Raw genomic sequence first — 15,588 nt, 5'->3', positions numbered from 1 at the left:
AGTAAGGAGCGATAATTGTACTCTCTAAGCACCTCATTATAAAAGAGTATATTTTTCTCCTTTTATGTTACCTGCAAACAGGGCAACATTGGCATGCTTTGCATCATAAGGACATCTAGCCATTCCACTGAATTCATCTCCCAGAAATTCCAAAGTATCCATCTGAAAAGCAAAACAGCATATTTCTTTACAAACTGGCAGGGATCTTGCATGAGAATTGTTTAAAGAGTTGCTTTGTATCAGAGAAACCACCTAAATGGCTGTTTCTAACTGACCTTGGCTATTTCAAGAAGATAATTAGGGTTACAGTTAGTTATTACTTGGATGTGAGATCAGGGAGCAATTTCAAGCCTGTCCGCTAGATTGGGAAGTTGAAAAAAGGTGGCTAAGAAAATTACATGGATGTATCCATGAAGTTATAAATAATTAAATCAGCATGAAGGAGACATGCTCTTTACCTATGCTGCGTAAGACCATTTTAAAGCTACAGCAATAAACTGTACAAACATTGAGAAAATGTTCATAGATTAGAAGTTATAGCCTCAATTTCTTGGTCAAATACCCTAGGTCCTACCAAGATAATTGGTGCTGAAGCAGCAATTACCACTCTAAGTGGAGATTTCCCCTAAGCCCAAGACCAAAAATATATCCAAATAATTAGAGGTACCTGTATCTTTTTCTAGATTATGGGGTTTATTTTTATTTTATTTATTTATTTTTGTCAAGTATGTATTGGTAGCATACAAAGAAATAACACTGTTTATATACATGAGATGGGTACTAATAAGAGAGAGACTTAGGACAGGGTCGGTAGGCATGCTGGTGCACTTATGCACGCCTCTTGCTGACCTCTAAGTAATCAGGTAAGATCAACAGTGGATAGTCTTAAGGGTAAAGTTTTGGGGGTTTGGTGATGAAACAACAGAGTCCGGTAGTGAGTTCCATGCATTAACAACTTGGTTGCTGAAGTCATATTTTCTATAGTCGAGTTTGTATCTGCTATGTGCTCGTGTTTTGTTATGGTTGAAGCTGAAGTATTCGTTGACAGGAAGGATGTTGTAGCAGATGATTTTATGGGCTATGGTTAGGTTGTGTTTAAGGTGACGTAGTTCTAAGCTTTCTAAGCCTAGGATTCAAGTCTGGTTGTGTATGGAATTCTGTTGTGAATAGAGGAGTGGAGGACTTCTTTTAAAATATCTCTGGACGTTTTCTAATGTATTTATGTCTGAAATGTGGTGTGGGTTCCAGACAGATGACCTGTATTCAAGGATTGGTCCGATGAAAGTTTTGTATGCTTTGGTTAGCAGAGTGATATTACTGGAGAAGAAGCTATGTAGGATTAGGTTAACAACTCTTGAAGCCTTTTTTGTGATGTTGTTGCAGTGGGCTTTGGCACTTAGGTCATTCGATATGAGTATTACAAGGTCTTTTACAGAGTGAGGGTTGTCTGTAAGGTCTTGTTTATCCAGCTTGTATTTGATGTTTGGATTCTTTTTGTCAATGTGTAGGATAGACCATTTTGGGGTTGAGATTTGGAGTTGCCAGATGTTTGACCATTCTGACACAAAGTCAAGGTCTTTTTGGATCTTTTCTACTGAAGCTTAATCATTTGAAAGGCTGTTTGGATTTCAGTAAACATAATATTGAGAAGTTCAGTTTGTTTCACCTCAGTCAAGTGGATATTGGTTGTTTTGGCATCCTCTGCTCTTTTTTCTCTTATGTACTTTTCTAACTTATATTTCATCTGAATTACTACTTCGTTCTACTAGTAGTATAAATGCCTGATTGAAAAATAGTGCTGTGTATCATCCCTTTAACTTTCAGAATTTGGGTTTCTGTCAGCAATGTGTTTGTGGAAGGGGATTCCTCAAATCTAAGAGTGATTTAAAAACGATGCAAGGCTCACAGATGTGAAACAGTACAAACTAACAAGGCTCAAATAATCTATCCCATCAGACACACTGAAATTAATCAGGGAAAGACAAACCCAGGCATCATGCTGTCTCTGTTCCTATCTACTTCTCATTCCAATCTCACACATGTCTGGAAATACAGTGTTCCCTTGACTTTCGCGGGTTCGAACTTCGTGAATAGCCTATACCACGATTTTTCAAAAAATATTAATAAAAAAATACTTCGTGGTTTTTTCCTATACCACGTTTTTTTCCGCCTGGTGATGTCATACATCATCACCAAGCTACAAGGAGAAAAGATGATGGGTGAACATTCTCCTATGAACAATTTTCAAATTAATCTTGCTGCTGAATTATAGTAAGGCTGAGCAAATGTAATTATGACAAAATATCAAATTCTCATAGGATGATAGGGAAGGCCTATTCATCTCTATACCACATGCAGGACTTATGATCAAAAACAACAACCATATTTTTTATGGTTCTAATTACCGAAGATCCAACTTTCTTCTTTTTATTCCCTCATATAATTTGCGAGGTTTTTTTTTAAAAAAAACATTCTCTTTCATAAAAACTTCTACAGAATTGGTTTGAACTACTATCATGTGTAAATCATTCTTCTTCTGTCAATAATTAATCTGTGAAGTACTTAAAATCTCCGCCTTTAAGTGCAACCCCTGGGAATATAATATTCTACTGAGCAGCAATAATTATACAAATAAGCAGCTCAACACAAAGCAGTTTTACAGTGGAAACCACAGAGAAAAGTGCAAAGCCTTCAGGCTTTAAGATTCAAGTGTATTATGATTACTCGGTGGTGACTTTAGCTACCTAGCATATTCAATTTACTTCAGAGTAAAGATAAGGAATTTGAAAAACTAGTGTGGATAATATGGCATCTAAGCATCATTAGTCTCATCCAATCAATTGTCAATCCCATGGGCTGAGAGACCTCTTTCAAGCATTGGATGATTTGTCATCGTTTGTTTCCTGTCATGTATCTTCTCTCTCTAGACTTTTTAAATGGAATCATTTGTGCCTTCCTTAGAATGGAAACATATTTAAAGGAAAGGTAGAAGGAAAGGAGCTTTGTACAGCACATAACATTCCAGGCCCATCTGTGTATTTATATAGGTTTTTGAGACAGGACGGTAGTGCCAAAGCTTGCAGATCAAATGTTCTAATATATTATCTTAGGTATTTCACTGACCTTCTAAAACTTCAATGTATTACTGGGCAAAAACTCTGTGAAGAGCTTAGCAGTCAGTGAAAAGTTCAGCATGGTTCTATTTATAAGAAGAAATATTTGCGAAAATAATGAAAAGTCTGTTAATATCCCTGACATTATCTTTTCATCTCTATCTTAAAAGATGTAGGTAGAAAACAACAGTTTTTCCAGTGGGAGCTGCTTGAAATTTGTCTGACAAATTTATTTCAGAAAGTACTAAGATGGTTTCCTGAACTATATGTGCAAAATATTCTGAACTTGAAACATTAAGTGGTTAACTACTCAGAACTTGAAAAAAAAATGGACCAGTGTTACATATTGAATGCTATTGTTTTCATGACTTCAAAAAAATTGACCAAAGGAGGAATGGAAGAATATATCTGTAATTGCACCTATATTTCTACATAGCAAAAAGTGGAAATAAAAATAAAATTGGCAGGTTTCTACATCATTTTTTAAAAATAATCTTTTTGACCCATTTTCTTTCTTTCTTTCTTTCTTTCTTTCTTTCTTTCTTTCCTTTCCAATTTTCTGCTTCCTTTCCTTTTCTGTCTCTCTTCCTCCCTAGCATTGTCTTTTATTCTATCTTCCTCCCTTTCTTCCTACCATCTTTCTTTCTGTCTGTCAGTCTGTCTTTCTTCTTTTCTAAGAGCTACTGCTCCACTTCGCCCCACCCAACCAGTCACTCCCAAACTGTGTCTGTAGGCTGGTCTCCTTAGGGAAAAAAAGACTGCAAAATACAGAAACTTTTCTCACTGTGAGAATTGCTCACCCTCGCGAGAAGAGCTGGAACGCTAAATTGTGTTCGCCGCTATGGCTCGTAAGTGCTTGCAGGGCAGTGCAATTTTGTTTCGCCACCTGTGGAGGTAGCAATATCGTGCACGGAGCCGCAGGTGCACCTATGTTTTGGCATGTGCGGAAGCAAAAAAAACTCACTGAAACACGGGTGCACCTGTGGCTCCATGCACGATTTTGCTACCTTTACAGGTGGAGAAGCAAAATCACGTTGGCCCCACAAGCACTCGAGCTGCCACGGCGAGTGCAATTTAGTGTTCCAGCTCATAGCCCACCATTGGCGTCCATATACTCTTACATAAAAGAAAGAGGCTTCAATATATACATTTAAGAGCAGGGGTCCCCAAATTTGGCAACTTTAAGACTTGTGGGCTTCAATTCCCAGCAAGTCCACGGGTTTTAAAGTTGCCAAGTTTGGCACCTATGCTTAAGAGCAACCATTTGCTAAAAGAAAACAGAAGGAATAATATTTATAGCTCCACAATAAGCTAGATGGAGCCTGGTTTTTTTTCTCCGTGAAGTGAATATTTAGTGCCTGATTATTACAGTATTCAGTTGCTTTGACAGTCAGCTTAGATTCTAATTCCAAGTTTACCCAAGATATATTTTTGAGAGGACACAGGGGACAATGGTAAATCACTTCTAAGAATACCCTGCACTTCCCACCCTCCAGGATTTTAGTTCATACTTTTAAGAATTTGAGGCTAACATGAATTCTGTAAGCATTTATGCGATTTTAGAAAAGGCAGAGACAATGATGAAGGGAACTAATAAGCAAAAATCAAGAAATATGTTATGCCATATGAACAAACTATTCTGGCTTTTATCACTGTGCCTAACTTCTGCCTCCTTCCCTTCCTGACAATCAGCATTATGTGGCCACTGAGTGCTCAGTATGTGCATTCCTTAGTAGATGAACTTCGGAGGGTTACCCCCAAAGATTCTTTTAGAACATTTCTTTGCAAGCCATGGGGTCCTATGATTTCCCCATTCTGATTATAATTCCTTTCATATTTACCAGCTGAGTTCACTATTAGGATATACAAACTTCTTACTCAACGGAGACAGGCTGTAGCCTTTTCTTTAGCATCTGAAATGTTTTAAACAGTGGTTTATTTGTTTGTTTCTTATTTCTCAAATGCTGAACTGGCTGATCTCTGAGAAACCGATCCTAGAAAACGTCTCGATGAATCACTTGTTATAAGGGAAAGAAGAATTAATTCAAAATTTGAAAAGCCGACATTAAATAATAAATGGCAGCAGCATAAGAGAATTTTATTTGTATTCTGAGAAAGTACCATTCTCTGAAGAGGAAAGTGGCTGGCTTTATTATGAACAAATTTGGATAACTGACCAGTAAAGCTGATGAGCACTGACTTCTTCATTTTTGGATGAGCTTATTTCCTGTTGCACTGTCCTCTCTGTTGGCTATGTGCAAGACTGCTGGGCTGGGCATAAAGCCCAATTAGCCTCCTACTTCCATATGCTTGGGTTAACTGCCGATTCTGCGCTCCAGGCATCTACTTTCAACTCTCTGCATTTTAATTAGCAGCAACCAAAGGGATATACTGACTGTACCAAATTGCAGTATCATGTTTTATGAGACAACCAAACATGATCTCGGTTATTCTGCATATAAAAAAACAAGTCCCAAATGATTTGTGACTTTTTTTTCATTTCCTTCAGTAGCAACTTTCTTTTTGGTTCAGAATGAAGCATTTTATATATGAAGTTCCACGCAAATATACTGTTTCTGCTTCATTTCTACAGTATATTGGAAGGTTCTTTCTATGAGACAAGTCTTCATCAACCCTGCCATAGCTCAAAGCTCTGCTCAAAGCTTCAGAATGGCAGTAGTTACGCTACAGTGACTTTACAAGAGCTCTTGTGTTACTTTCTTTGGATGAAGAAGCAACTTTCTGAGGAAGAAGGAATTTCATTGAGCACATTTTTGTACTTTCTGGCTTTCGTACCATTATAAAAACTAATGGCAAAACCTCTCCAATTACTTATGCTGTCTTACAAATGCAACGCTTACCTTATAATTCCTGCAGGAAGGACTGAAGGCATTTGTCCCACAAATAAATAATGTATCATCATCTCGTTTTAGAAGAACCTTAATAAAGTTATGACATTCATCCTGCCAAAAGGATTTTAAACAGGGAAAGAAATGAGCTACTGTTCCAGCAATTAACATCATAAACGTTTGAGACAATAAAATAAAATATATCAATTTGTTTGTTTCAGCAAATTTTCCTGCCATTTTGATAACAAGGCAACGATGTATTTCTTCCAAGTGGCTTTAGAGCAACATGGCTGTCAAGGATTTAAGGATTATACCTGTCTTTTTCTGCTGCTGTTTATTGGAGAAAATGTACTTTAATGACAGTCATAAATTAAATATTTCTCTATGTATTTATGCAATTTATATACAGGTGCATCCCAGGCAGTTTATAGATATAAAAACAATTATAATATATAACATATTATATTCAGTCATTAAAAGTAAGGAGAGAGGTTGATCCAGATGAGGGAAAATGCCACCGAAAATGCAACTATTGAAGCAGGCGTAAGGCACTGCAGTACAGGTAATCCTTGTTTAATAATCTGTTTCTTAGCAGCTATTCAAAGTTACAAAAAACACTCTAAAAAGTACTTTCGACCTAATTTAGAATTTTTGATGGACAAGCATAAACCAAACGTCATTTGATCACATTTTGAGCACCTAGTGCCGTGATCGCAAACCTATGGCACACATGCCCAAAGTGGCACACAAAGCCATGTCACCTCTTATGCGTGACCTTGCCTGTTTGTCTTCCCGGTTTCTGGTGCGCAGGCACACCCGATGGTCAGCTGTCCTTCGTGCACACAGCAGTGCTGAAAACTGGTGTGCGCATGCATGCCACCCAGCCGATTGTTGGATGTGCATGTGCACCAGAACCCAGAGGTTCGGCTTTTCCAGAGCATGAGCCCTTTATGCACATGTAGTACAGAAAACCAGGCTGCGCATGTGTATCTGCCAGCTGGTCATCGGTTGCACATGTGCACTGGAATCCGGAGGTTTGGCTTTTCTGAAGTGCAACCCTGATGAGCATGTGCATGTGGCCGCGCCATTTCCACGCAACCTTATCAGCACTCTGTGGGCAGTTTTGTGGACAGACCAATGTAGGCTTAAATACAGTAATCTAACCAGGAGCATGACTGATGATTTTTGTACATCTTGCCTCATGATTTACATAACAATATCTGAGTAGAGTAGGGAAATAATGAAAAATGAAATGAAAATGAAAACGCCTCAGGACTCACGGGCTCAAACTCTTCCCACACAATAGGACTAATTTAGGTTCCTCCGAATCTGGGCGACTTTATCCGACAGAAACTGAACAAATTCCTCACGTCTACCCTGCAAGGGCTCCTCCGTTTTCTCTACATTGAGACAGGAATGAGTCACCCTAAGGGGGGCAGCTGGGCGTGAATCAGCTGATGCAATAAGTGTGGAAAAATGTGAACATTTTGCCATCCGTATCACCACAAAATAAGTCCTAATAAAGGCTGTTAACAGTGTTGGGTCAGATTCGGAGTTACTGGTTCTCCAGCATCGCTCTAGACGTCTCTTTTGACGGTTCATCTCCCAGAGCTCCTCAGTAAACCATGGAGCTTTCCTGGATCCACTGCCATGGAGAGGTTGTAAAGGCACAATCCAATCCAGTGCCCCAGATGTCCCCTCTCTCCAGGCAAACACTAGGGACTCAGCTGGATTGTGGACAAGGGAGTCAGGTATTTCTCCAAGCTTGACCCCTTCTGGGTCCATTAGGCATCTGGGGTGGAACCACTTAATTGGCTCCGCCTCCCTGTGATGGGTGAGTGGTTCCTAAAAATCTAACCTCAGCAGGAAATGATCTGACCATGACAAGGGAGAAACAACTATACCTCTTAATTCCAGATCATATCTTCACCACCCCACAAGGAAAACTAGGTCAAGTGTGTGTGCCCCCTATGAGTTGGACCCTGAACTACTTAGGACAGATCCATGGTTGTCATGGAAGCCATGAACTCCTGAGCCATTTGCCGAGCGATGGTAAGTTGAAGTCCCCCAGTACCATAAGCCTGGGGAACTCCACTGCCAACCTGGCTACCGCTTCTAGTAGTGCAGGCAGGGTTGTTGTAATGAAGCTGGGAGGCAGGTACATCAACAACAAACCCAACTGAACCCCTGAACCCAACTTCAAGAGGAGAGATTCACACCCAACAAACTCTGGGACAGGGATCGGGACAATAATTGCTCACTCCTCCATTCCTTCCCTGGAGTTCTGAATGATGCAATATCTGAAACCTGTCTGGACACATCTCTGAGAAGGGAACATCTACCTCCTGTCCCAACCAGGTCTCAGTTATACATGCCAGGTCAGCTTTCTCCTCCAGGAGTAAATCTCGAATGATCTCCCTCTACTGTATCTACCTCTCCTAGTCATAACCATAATATTCCAGCTCCCCAATATCCTATAGATCCCCTCTCCCACCCCAATAACCTCCCTCCCTTCCTGCAAGGGAAACCTCCTACTCATTCCAAGCTGGAGAGCATAACAGAGCCCCCATCTGCTTCTGTTTACACACTCAGCAAAGGGAGATCTATTTCTTAACCCCGGCTCTCTAATTCCCCCCAAATTCAGTAATTCTAGCCCATTTACTATTTCCCATCCATCCAACCACATTATCCCACATATACACATACACACAAACAGACCCCCCCAAGATAAAAGTTCAATATAGAATTATCGCAAGGTGATAAAGTTTGTGTTATAGATGTAATCCTAGATGGCTTAATAGAGCAATCCACCTAATAATAGTTAATCTCTTAGTTAAAAGTTAATTGATTACCATGAGGTAATAGATTTGCATTGCAGATGGTATTAATAGTGATGGGAAGAGAAGGGGGTAGCAACGGTCACACCAGAGTCCTGCAGGGCCTTCCCCTCTTCCCTCCTCCAGCTCTTCTTACTTCACAGATTTCTTCTCTTTGTTGTGAATAAGAGGAAAAAATCCCTGAGATGTGTAGAAGAGTTGAGATTCTACGCGACCTGCAGGGCACCCCTCCTTTCTTTACCACCCCTACAGGGTGGGTTAGCTTCTTTTGGAGTCCTCCATTGGGGAGAACATGGTGCAGAAGCATGGAGAGCTGCTCCTCATATCCGATCTCATTACAGGGGTAGTAAGCTTCTTAACGCCTCTTCATTTGACAATATTTGACATTTTTGGTTGTAATGTTTCATTAGAAGTAAACAATTTTTTTTAAAAAAAAAATTAAAACCTTCAATAAACTGTTGGGAAGAAATAATGACTAGCTAGGAAATAAATGGCATGATGCAATTTGTAATACAGAGAGCAGTATATGGTAACATTCAGGGAACTGAATAATGTGGCATCTGCCAGAGAAATGAAATTTGCCTACCTTATGTTTTCCCTTCATTCTGCATGTATCTACATCAAGCTGTCTGGATTTCCATGTCAATTTCTTCAAGGATCAAGAAAGAAATCAATTAGAGCCTGGGGTGTTTGCATTTAATTTCAAAAGCAAAACTAGCTACTGAATATAAAAAATTGAAAACATTCCATGCTTATTCTATGCTTGACTTACTCAAACACAGAAGCTTTAAGGATGTAGAACATTTAGTAAGAATTGACTGCTATTTACATAATATATAATACTATAATTATATAACATTTTCTATACTTCCGAGGGTGCTTGTTAACAGAGAAATATTACAACACATAATCTTTGGTTTTAACTCTTGGAATATGAAGAGAGAGAGAGAGAGAGAGAGAGAGAGAGAGAGAGAGAGAGAGAGAGAGAGAGAGAGAGAGAGAGAGAGAGAGATGTGTATGTTGGAAAACTTGTTTTTCATTTTTGCTTAAATTTATTTATTATTTATTTATTAATTAATTAGATTTGTATGCAGACTCGGGGTGGCTAACAACAATAGTGAAACAACATATAACAAATCTAATATTTAAAATAATTTTAAAAACCCTAATTAAAAAAAAAACCAAAAACCAAACATACACACAAACATACCATGCATAAATTGTATAGGCCTAGGGGGAAGGGAATATCTCAGTTCCCCCATGCCTGACCACAGAGGTGGGTTTTAAGGAGCTTGCAAAAGGCGAAGAGGGTGGGGGCAATTCTGATCTCTGGGGGGAGTTGGTTCCAGAGGGCCGGGGCTGCCACAGAGAAGGCTCTTCCCCTGGGTCCCGCCAAATGACATTGTTTAGTCGATGGGAGCCGGAGAAGGCCAACTCTGTGGGACCTAACTGGTTGCTGGGATTCGTGTGGCAGAAGGCAGTCCCGGAGATATTCTGGTCCTTAAAAATTGTCTTTAAAAATCACTTGGATTTTGTAAAGCAGTCTACCTGAAAATAAATTTCATTCCAACTTATTTATTGATCTGCTTAATTTTACTTCATGAGCATAACAGTTTTAAGATACTTGCGCTTAAATGAGAAATATTAAAATTAAATATTTGAACTATTTATAAATGTACAATCTGAGTAGCTTGATGTAATGCTACAAACAAATGAACAAGTCTTTGGAGAGGGGCGGCATATAAGTCCAAATAATAAATAAATATACAAGATATTTGAAATGCCATTAAAGCTAACAGTTAGGTTAAGATTCTGGACAGCATTTCCACCTATACCTATAATCCAGTAGTTTATCATTTTTGCAAGTTAATATTTTTGGTGATTTTGCCTCCTCCTCCTTTCCTCTCAGCTGTGTCATCTTACCCTTTAGCTATATCATCTGTCTTGAATATGATGTAATGATGACATCTAGGATACTAGAAGTGCTCAAGTGCTGAAACAAGTGGGTTGTTTTTAGCCTTCCTTAACCATGGCACACATACATATATAATTTTGAGATATTTAATCTAGTAATAACAGAACAAAATATTGTGGCTGTCTTCTATTTTTTATCTTTAGTCTTGAGTATTTGGAGTCTTGAGGAAGAAATTATAAAAATAATAAGATTATTGTGTTTAGTATCTACATGTCTATGTATTTAATTCCTTATAAAATTTGATCATTAAACTATTTAAGTAGAGTTTGTTGAGTAACTTATATTTACTATAATATCACAGACATCAGTCAAAGCTTCATTATAAGAAAAAATGTTGGAATGACCACCTGCTCTACTCTAATGTAAAAATCTTGGTTATAATCTCAGCTAAGTTATTTATCCAAAGTACATAATGAAAATGGCAAATGTGTACACTTTTTAAAGATAATCATTGCAATTTTAAAAGCAGGTCTGGAAAATCTGAGAAACAGGGTATTTTTTCTTATTTTCTTTCTTATTTTTTTTATTTTTACTGTCCTTGACTTGTGAATAGCAGAAAGTACTTACTTTGCTAAAATAAATTTCTTCTGTGTGTGATGAATCCATATCAACAGTATAAATATGGTCCCTGTAAACAAAGAGGAAAAAGAATGCCAAGATAAATTCAGATGGTTCAGATTTTACAGGAAGAATGTTTTATGTTCAAATAGATCATTGTCCCTTAGTCAGGAACCAAGGATAATATCAAAAAACACCAGGCAACATATTTTATGCTTTCTTTGTGTTACAGAAGATAAACAATCAATACAAATTCAACGTGAACAATACTGTCATTCTATGCGCTATGAATGAACAAAAGGGAGAAAAACGAATTAACTGAGAACACAGAGGTTCCCTAACATCATTTTGGTACAGATTATGTTTTCTGTATATTTGCAAGTACAGAACAAGTCAACCTTATTCTGTGAATGGGATATATTGCAAGATATCTGTAGAGTTTGCATAATTTGGCAAAATATTTGACTCCTATAATTCTTCAACAATCTTATCATTGTTTAAAAAAATCCAGGATGATATTCCTATTAAGAATTGTGGTTCCTACTATGAAAACACAATGTGAAATACAAAGGAAATATCATTTTATAAAACAGGAGACAACATCAGTATAATAAAATCCTGTAGGACTGACTGAATTCAGAACATAGAATAGGAGGATGAGACTGATTTAAAAAAAGAAGAAGTTTCAGTTACTCACTGTTCTTTGAAATAACATTAGCTGTCTCCCTACCCTGTTTTTCCCAAAACAAGACATCCCCTGATAATAAGCCCAATCAGGCTTTTGAGTGCATGGCGATAAGGCCAAGCGCTTATTTCAGGGTTCAAAAAAATATAACACAAGGCCTTATTTTCTGAAAACAAGTATGTGCTATTTTAAAATAGTGCATTGTATAAACGGTATCTTCTATTGATACTAGCTTTTAAAAATATATTTGGAGGAAGCAAGGTTAGCAGATTCAAAACATTTGCAGCGAGCCAAAATATGAGCAACATTTTCCCCACACAGGCTTGTTTATTAACAAAATCAGTTTTTCATGAACTTCCCCTTTGAAAACAGCTTTTTTATAAGATGCCCTCCTGAGTAAGGTGCGTCTGTATTTATTTTTATATTGCTTAATCTTCTTTGAAAACTGCAATTTACTTTTATAACAAGTTTAATGCTTATTATTTTCTTAACTCCATTGGCAGAACTTTGATTCCAAGTTAATACAGAGCTATTCTTTTGTTTGATTTTTATTTTACAGATGAAAACAGTATGTTCTCTTTCTACAGGTTTTCATTATAAAGCTCTGGCAAAATAGACCAATAAGTTAAAAAGAAAAACTTGAATGGCAAATTATTATGTAATTATCTCTGGCCATATCTAAAAAAATGTTTTACTTACCCTTAGTTAGAAGTTTTATATATATTGAAGGTCAGAATAATAAACTCTAAAATTCAGCACAACATTGTGTTTAACTCCTTTCTAACTGAGGAACACTATAGAATAGAATAGAATAGAATAGAATAGAATAGAATTTTATTGGCCAAGTGTGATTGGACACACAAGGAATTTGTCTTGGTGCATATGCTCTCAGCGTACATAAAATAAAATATACCTTTGTCAAGAATCATGTGGTATGACACTTAATGATTGTCATATAAGGAATTATGACAGATTTTCCAGTCAATTGTCAGAAAAGGAAAAGACAGAATTATGGAACTTTGATTTCCAGATAAGTAATTTTTTTAAAAAAATGCTTCCATTGATCCACAATTGTTTCCATACAAGAATTGACAAACACTAAAAGAGTCTGCTAAACTGAAGATATAAATCTGTGCTGTTTTATTTTATTTTGATGCTCTCCATCATCCTGATCTTGCTAATTCATTTTTTACACCAATAAACCAATTCTAGCACTTCTGTTTTTCTCACCTCCAGTTAAAAGGACCTGCAGACGTAATTATGCCCCACTTGTGCAGGGAAAGAAAATGTAAATAATGCTGCCTTTTTCTGACCTGTGGCCACAGCTATGGGCATTAAAGGTATGTTGTGATTCTGGTGTGCACTAGGGAGGTATGATAAATGACCAAAAGTTGTAGTAGAAGATAGAAAGGCAAAATGAACACCTGAAAAATTAAGTGATTTTTGTGAAGATGGCAAGAAGAAAAATCAGTCTTCTCATGTAGCTATTATAGGAAACATTATTTAATTATTCAAATTCTGCTTGTCTTTCATGTACTATTGTCTTCAACACTTGCCTCATACCAGCAAAATGATCTAACCTCCTTATGACAATTTTTTTTGACAATAAGGGTTTAAAGAATATAAAGAGATTGCTTCCTGCCCCTTGAGTGTTCAGATCGTAATACTTTAGTAAAGCTAACCATCCAGAGGCCTTTGCAGTTTATACTTAATGACATAGGATACACTACCACTTTAGAGGATTTCATATGGGACCTATTATGTGTTATCAGCTTAGAGAAAGACATGTTTATTGGAGTTTCTTTAAACTAGTTAGAGTTTCCTACAAATTTATACTTACAGAATTAACGGTGCTCTTGCTTTAAGCCAGATTGCAACCCTATCTAGCATTGTAGTATAAAGGACTGTAGGGGGTAAATGTGCCTAGGATACAGCTAGAGATCTGTTGCAAATCCCAAAGCTGAGAAAGAATGCATTGCCTTCAAAAATAACGAACAAGAAAATACAGTGACGTTTATCTTTGTTCAAAACAAATTGAGCATACATTAGCAAAGGAGTGAACAGGGAAAACTGGAATGTTATCTGGATGCTTGGTCCTCCAGAAGAGATGTAAGTTCATCAGCTTCTCTGTCCAATTAAAAACAGAGAGGGGAAATTTATGTATGATTATGGGAACAGCTACAATCAGTAAAATATAACTAGAGCATTTATGGGCAATAATTGAGTTTCACAAAGCATCTTATGTCTTGATGGTAAATCAGAGACTATTCTGATGCTGCTGAATTGCAATTTACAATCAATAGTTATCAGTATCAACAGTTCTGCCAATGGGGGATTCCCATTCCTGACCTAGTATAGGGTGAAGCAATGACTTTCACATGTTTTGTCCAAAAAATGTTTTCCATATTATGTAGTGTCGATCATCATGGTGCACCAGCTGCGGCCCTATTTGGACCGGGAGTCACTGCTCACAGTCACTCATGCCCTCATCACCTCGAGGTTCGACTACTGTAATGCTCTCTACATGGGGCTACCTTTGAAGAGTGTTCGGAAACTTCAGATTGTGCAGAATGCAGCTGCGAGAGCAATCAGGGGCTTTCCCAAATATGCCCATGTTACTCCAACACTCCGCAGTCTGCATTGGTTGCCGATCAGTTTCCGGTCACAATTCAAAGTGCTGGTCATGACCTATAAAGCCCTTCATGGCACCGGACCAGGATATCTGCGAGACCGCCTTCTGCTGCACGAATCCCAGCGACTGGTCAGGTCCCACAGAGTTGGTCTTCTCCGGGTCTCGTCGACTAAACAATGTCATCTGGCGGAACCCAGGGGAAGAGCCTTCTCTGTGGCAGCTCCGACCCTCTGGAATCAGCTCCCTCCAGTGATTAGGACTACCCCTACCCTCCTTGCCTTTCGTAAACTCCTTAAAACCCACCTCTGTCATCAAGCGTGGGGGAACTGAGACATCTCCCCTGCCTATGTAGATTTGTGCATGAAATGACTGTATGTATGCTTTTTATATATTGGGGTTTCTTGCTTTTAGACTTTTTAAATGTAATACTGTTATTTTAGATTCTAATTATTAGAATTGTCATTATGTATTGTTTTTATCACTGTTGTGAGCCGCCCCGAGTCTACGGAGAGGGGCGGCATACAAATCTAATAAATAATAATAATAATCATTACCATAATCCATCTGCTCCCACACACTGCTGCTGAAACTGGCTGATCCCATAACTTTCTACAATTGCACATGGTAAAAAATAATATTATTTAACATGATATTTATCTCTACAGATGGTCCTTCCATTCTGTAACTCCCAATAAGCAGTTGAGCAGCCTCAGGGCTTGTTATTAAATGCAAACGAACAAAACCTATCCTGTTAGATTACTTCTTCCTTGGTGTAGTCAGGAATGTTCAAATTTTTAAATTAACACATTTTAATCAGGGTTCAATGTGTTTGTCATTACGTTTTATGCAAAATATACCTGTGAAATGCACAGGTAGTTATGTTCTACACAATATTCAAATGCATGTGGAGGCACAAAGCCTGCAATTTCTTGTAAATAT

The 15,588-nt window shown here is 37.8% G+C and overlaps 1 protein-coding gene across 7 annotated transcripts in view; it reads right to left on the bottom strand.

Moving 5' to 3' along the window:
• The window catches only part of SEMA6A (semaphorin 6A), a 212,168-nt gene that overhangs the window by 70,572 nt on the left and 126,008 nt on the right, over positions 1 to 15,588 (bottom strand). For all 7 annotated transcript variants that reach the window (XM_070742905.1, XM_070742901.1, XM_070742907.1 and 4 more), the window contains exons 4-7: positions 11,342 to 11,402; positions 9,386 to 9,448; positions 5,975 to 6,076; positions 72 to 162 (exon numbers count right to left, since the gene is read on the bottom strand). In XM_070742905.1, the coding sequence (XP_070599006.1) occupies positions 72 to 162; positions 5,975 to 6,076; positions 9,386 to 9,448; positions 11,342 to 11,402 (317 nt within the window). The remainder of the gene's footprint in view (positions 1 to 71; positions 163 to 5,974; positions 6,077 to 9,385; positions 9,449 to 11,341; positions 11,403 to 15,588) is intronic.

Source organism: Erythrolamprus reginae, chromosome 2 (genome assembly GCF_031021105.1).
Source record: "Erythrolamprus reginae isolate rEryReg1 chromosome 2, rEryReg1.hap1, whole genome shotgun sequence".
NCBI classification, from domain to species: Eukaryota; Metazoa; Chordata; class Lepidosauria; order Squamata; family Dipsadidae; genus Erythrolamprus; species Erythrolamprus reginae.
This window is presented reverse-complemented; position numbering and strand designations above follow the sequence as displayed.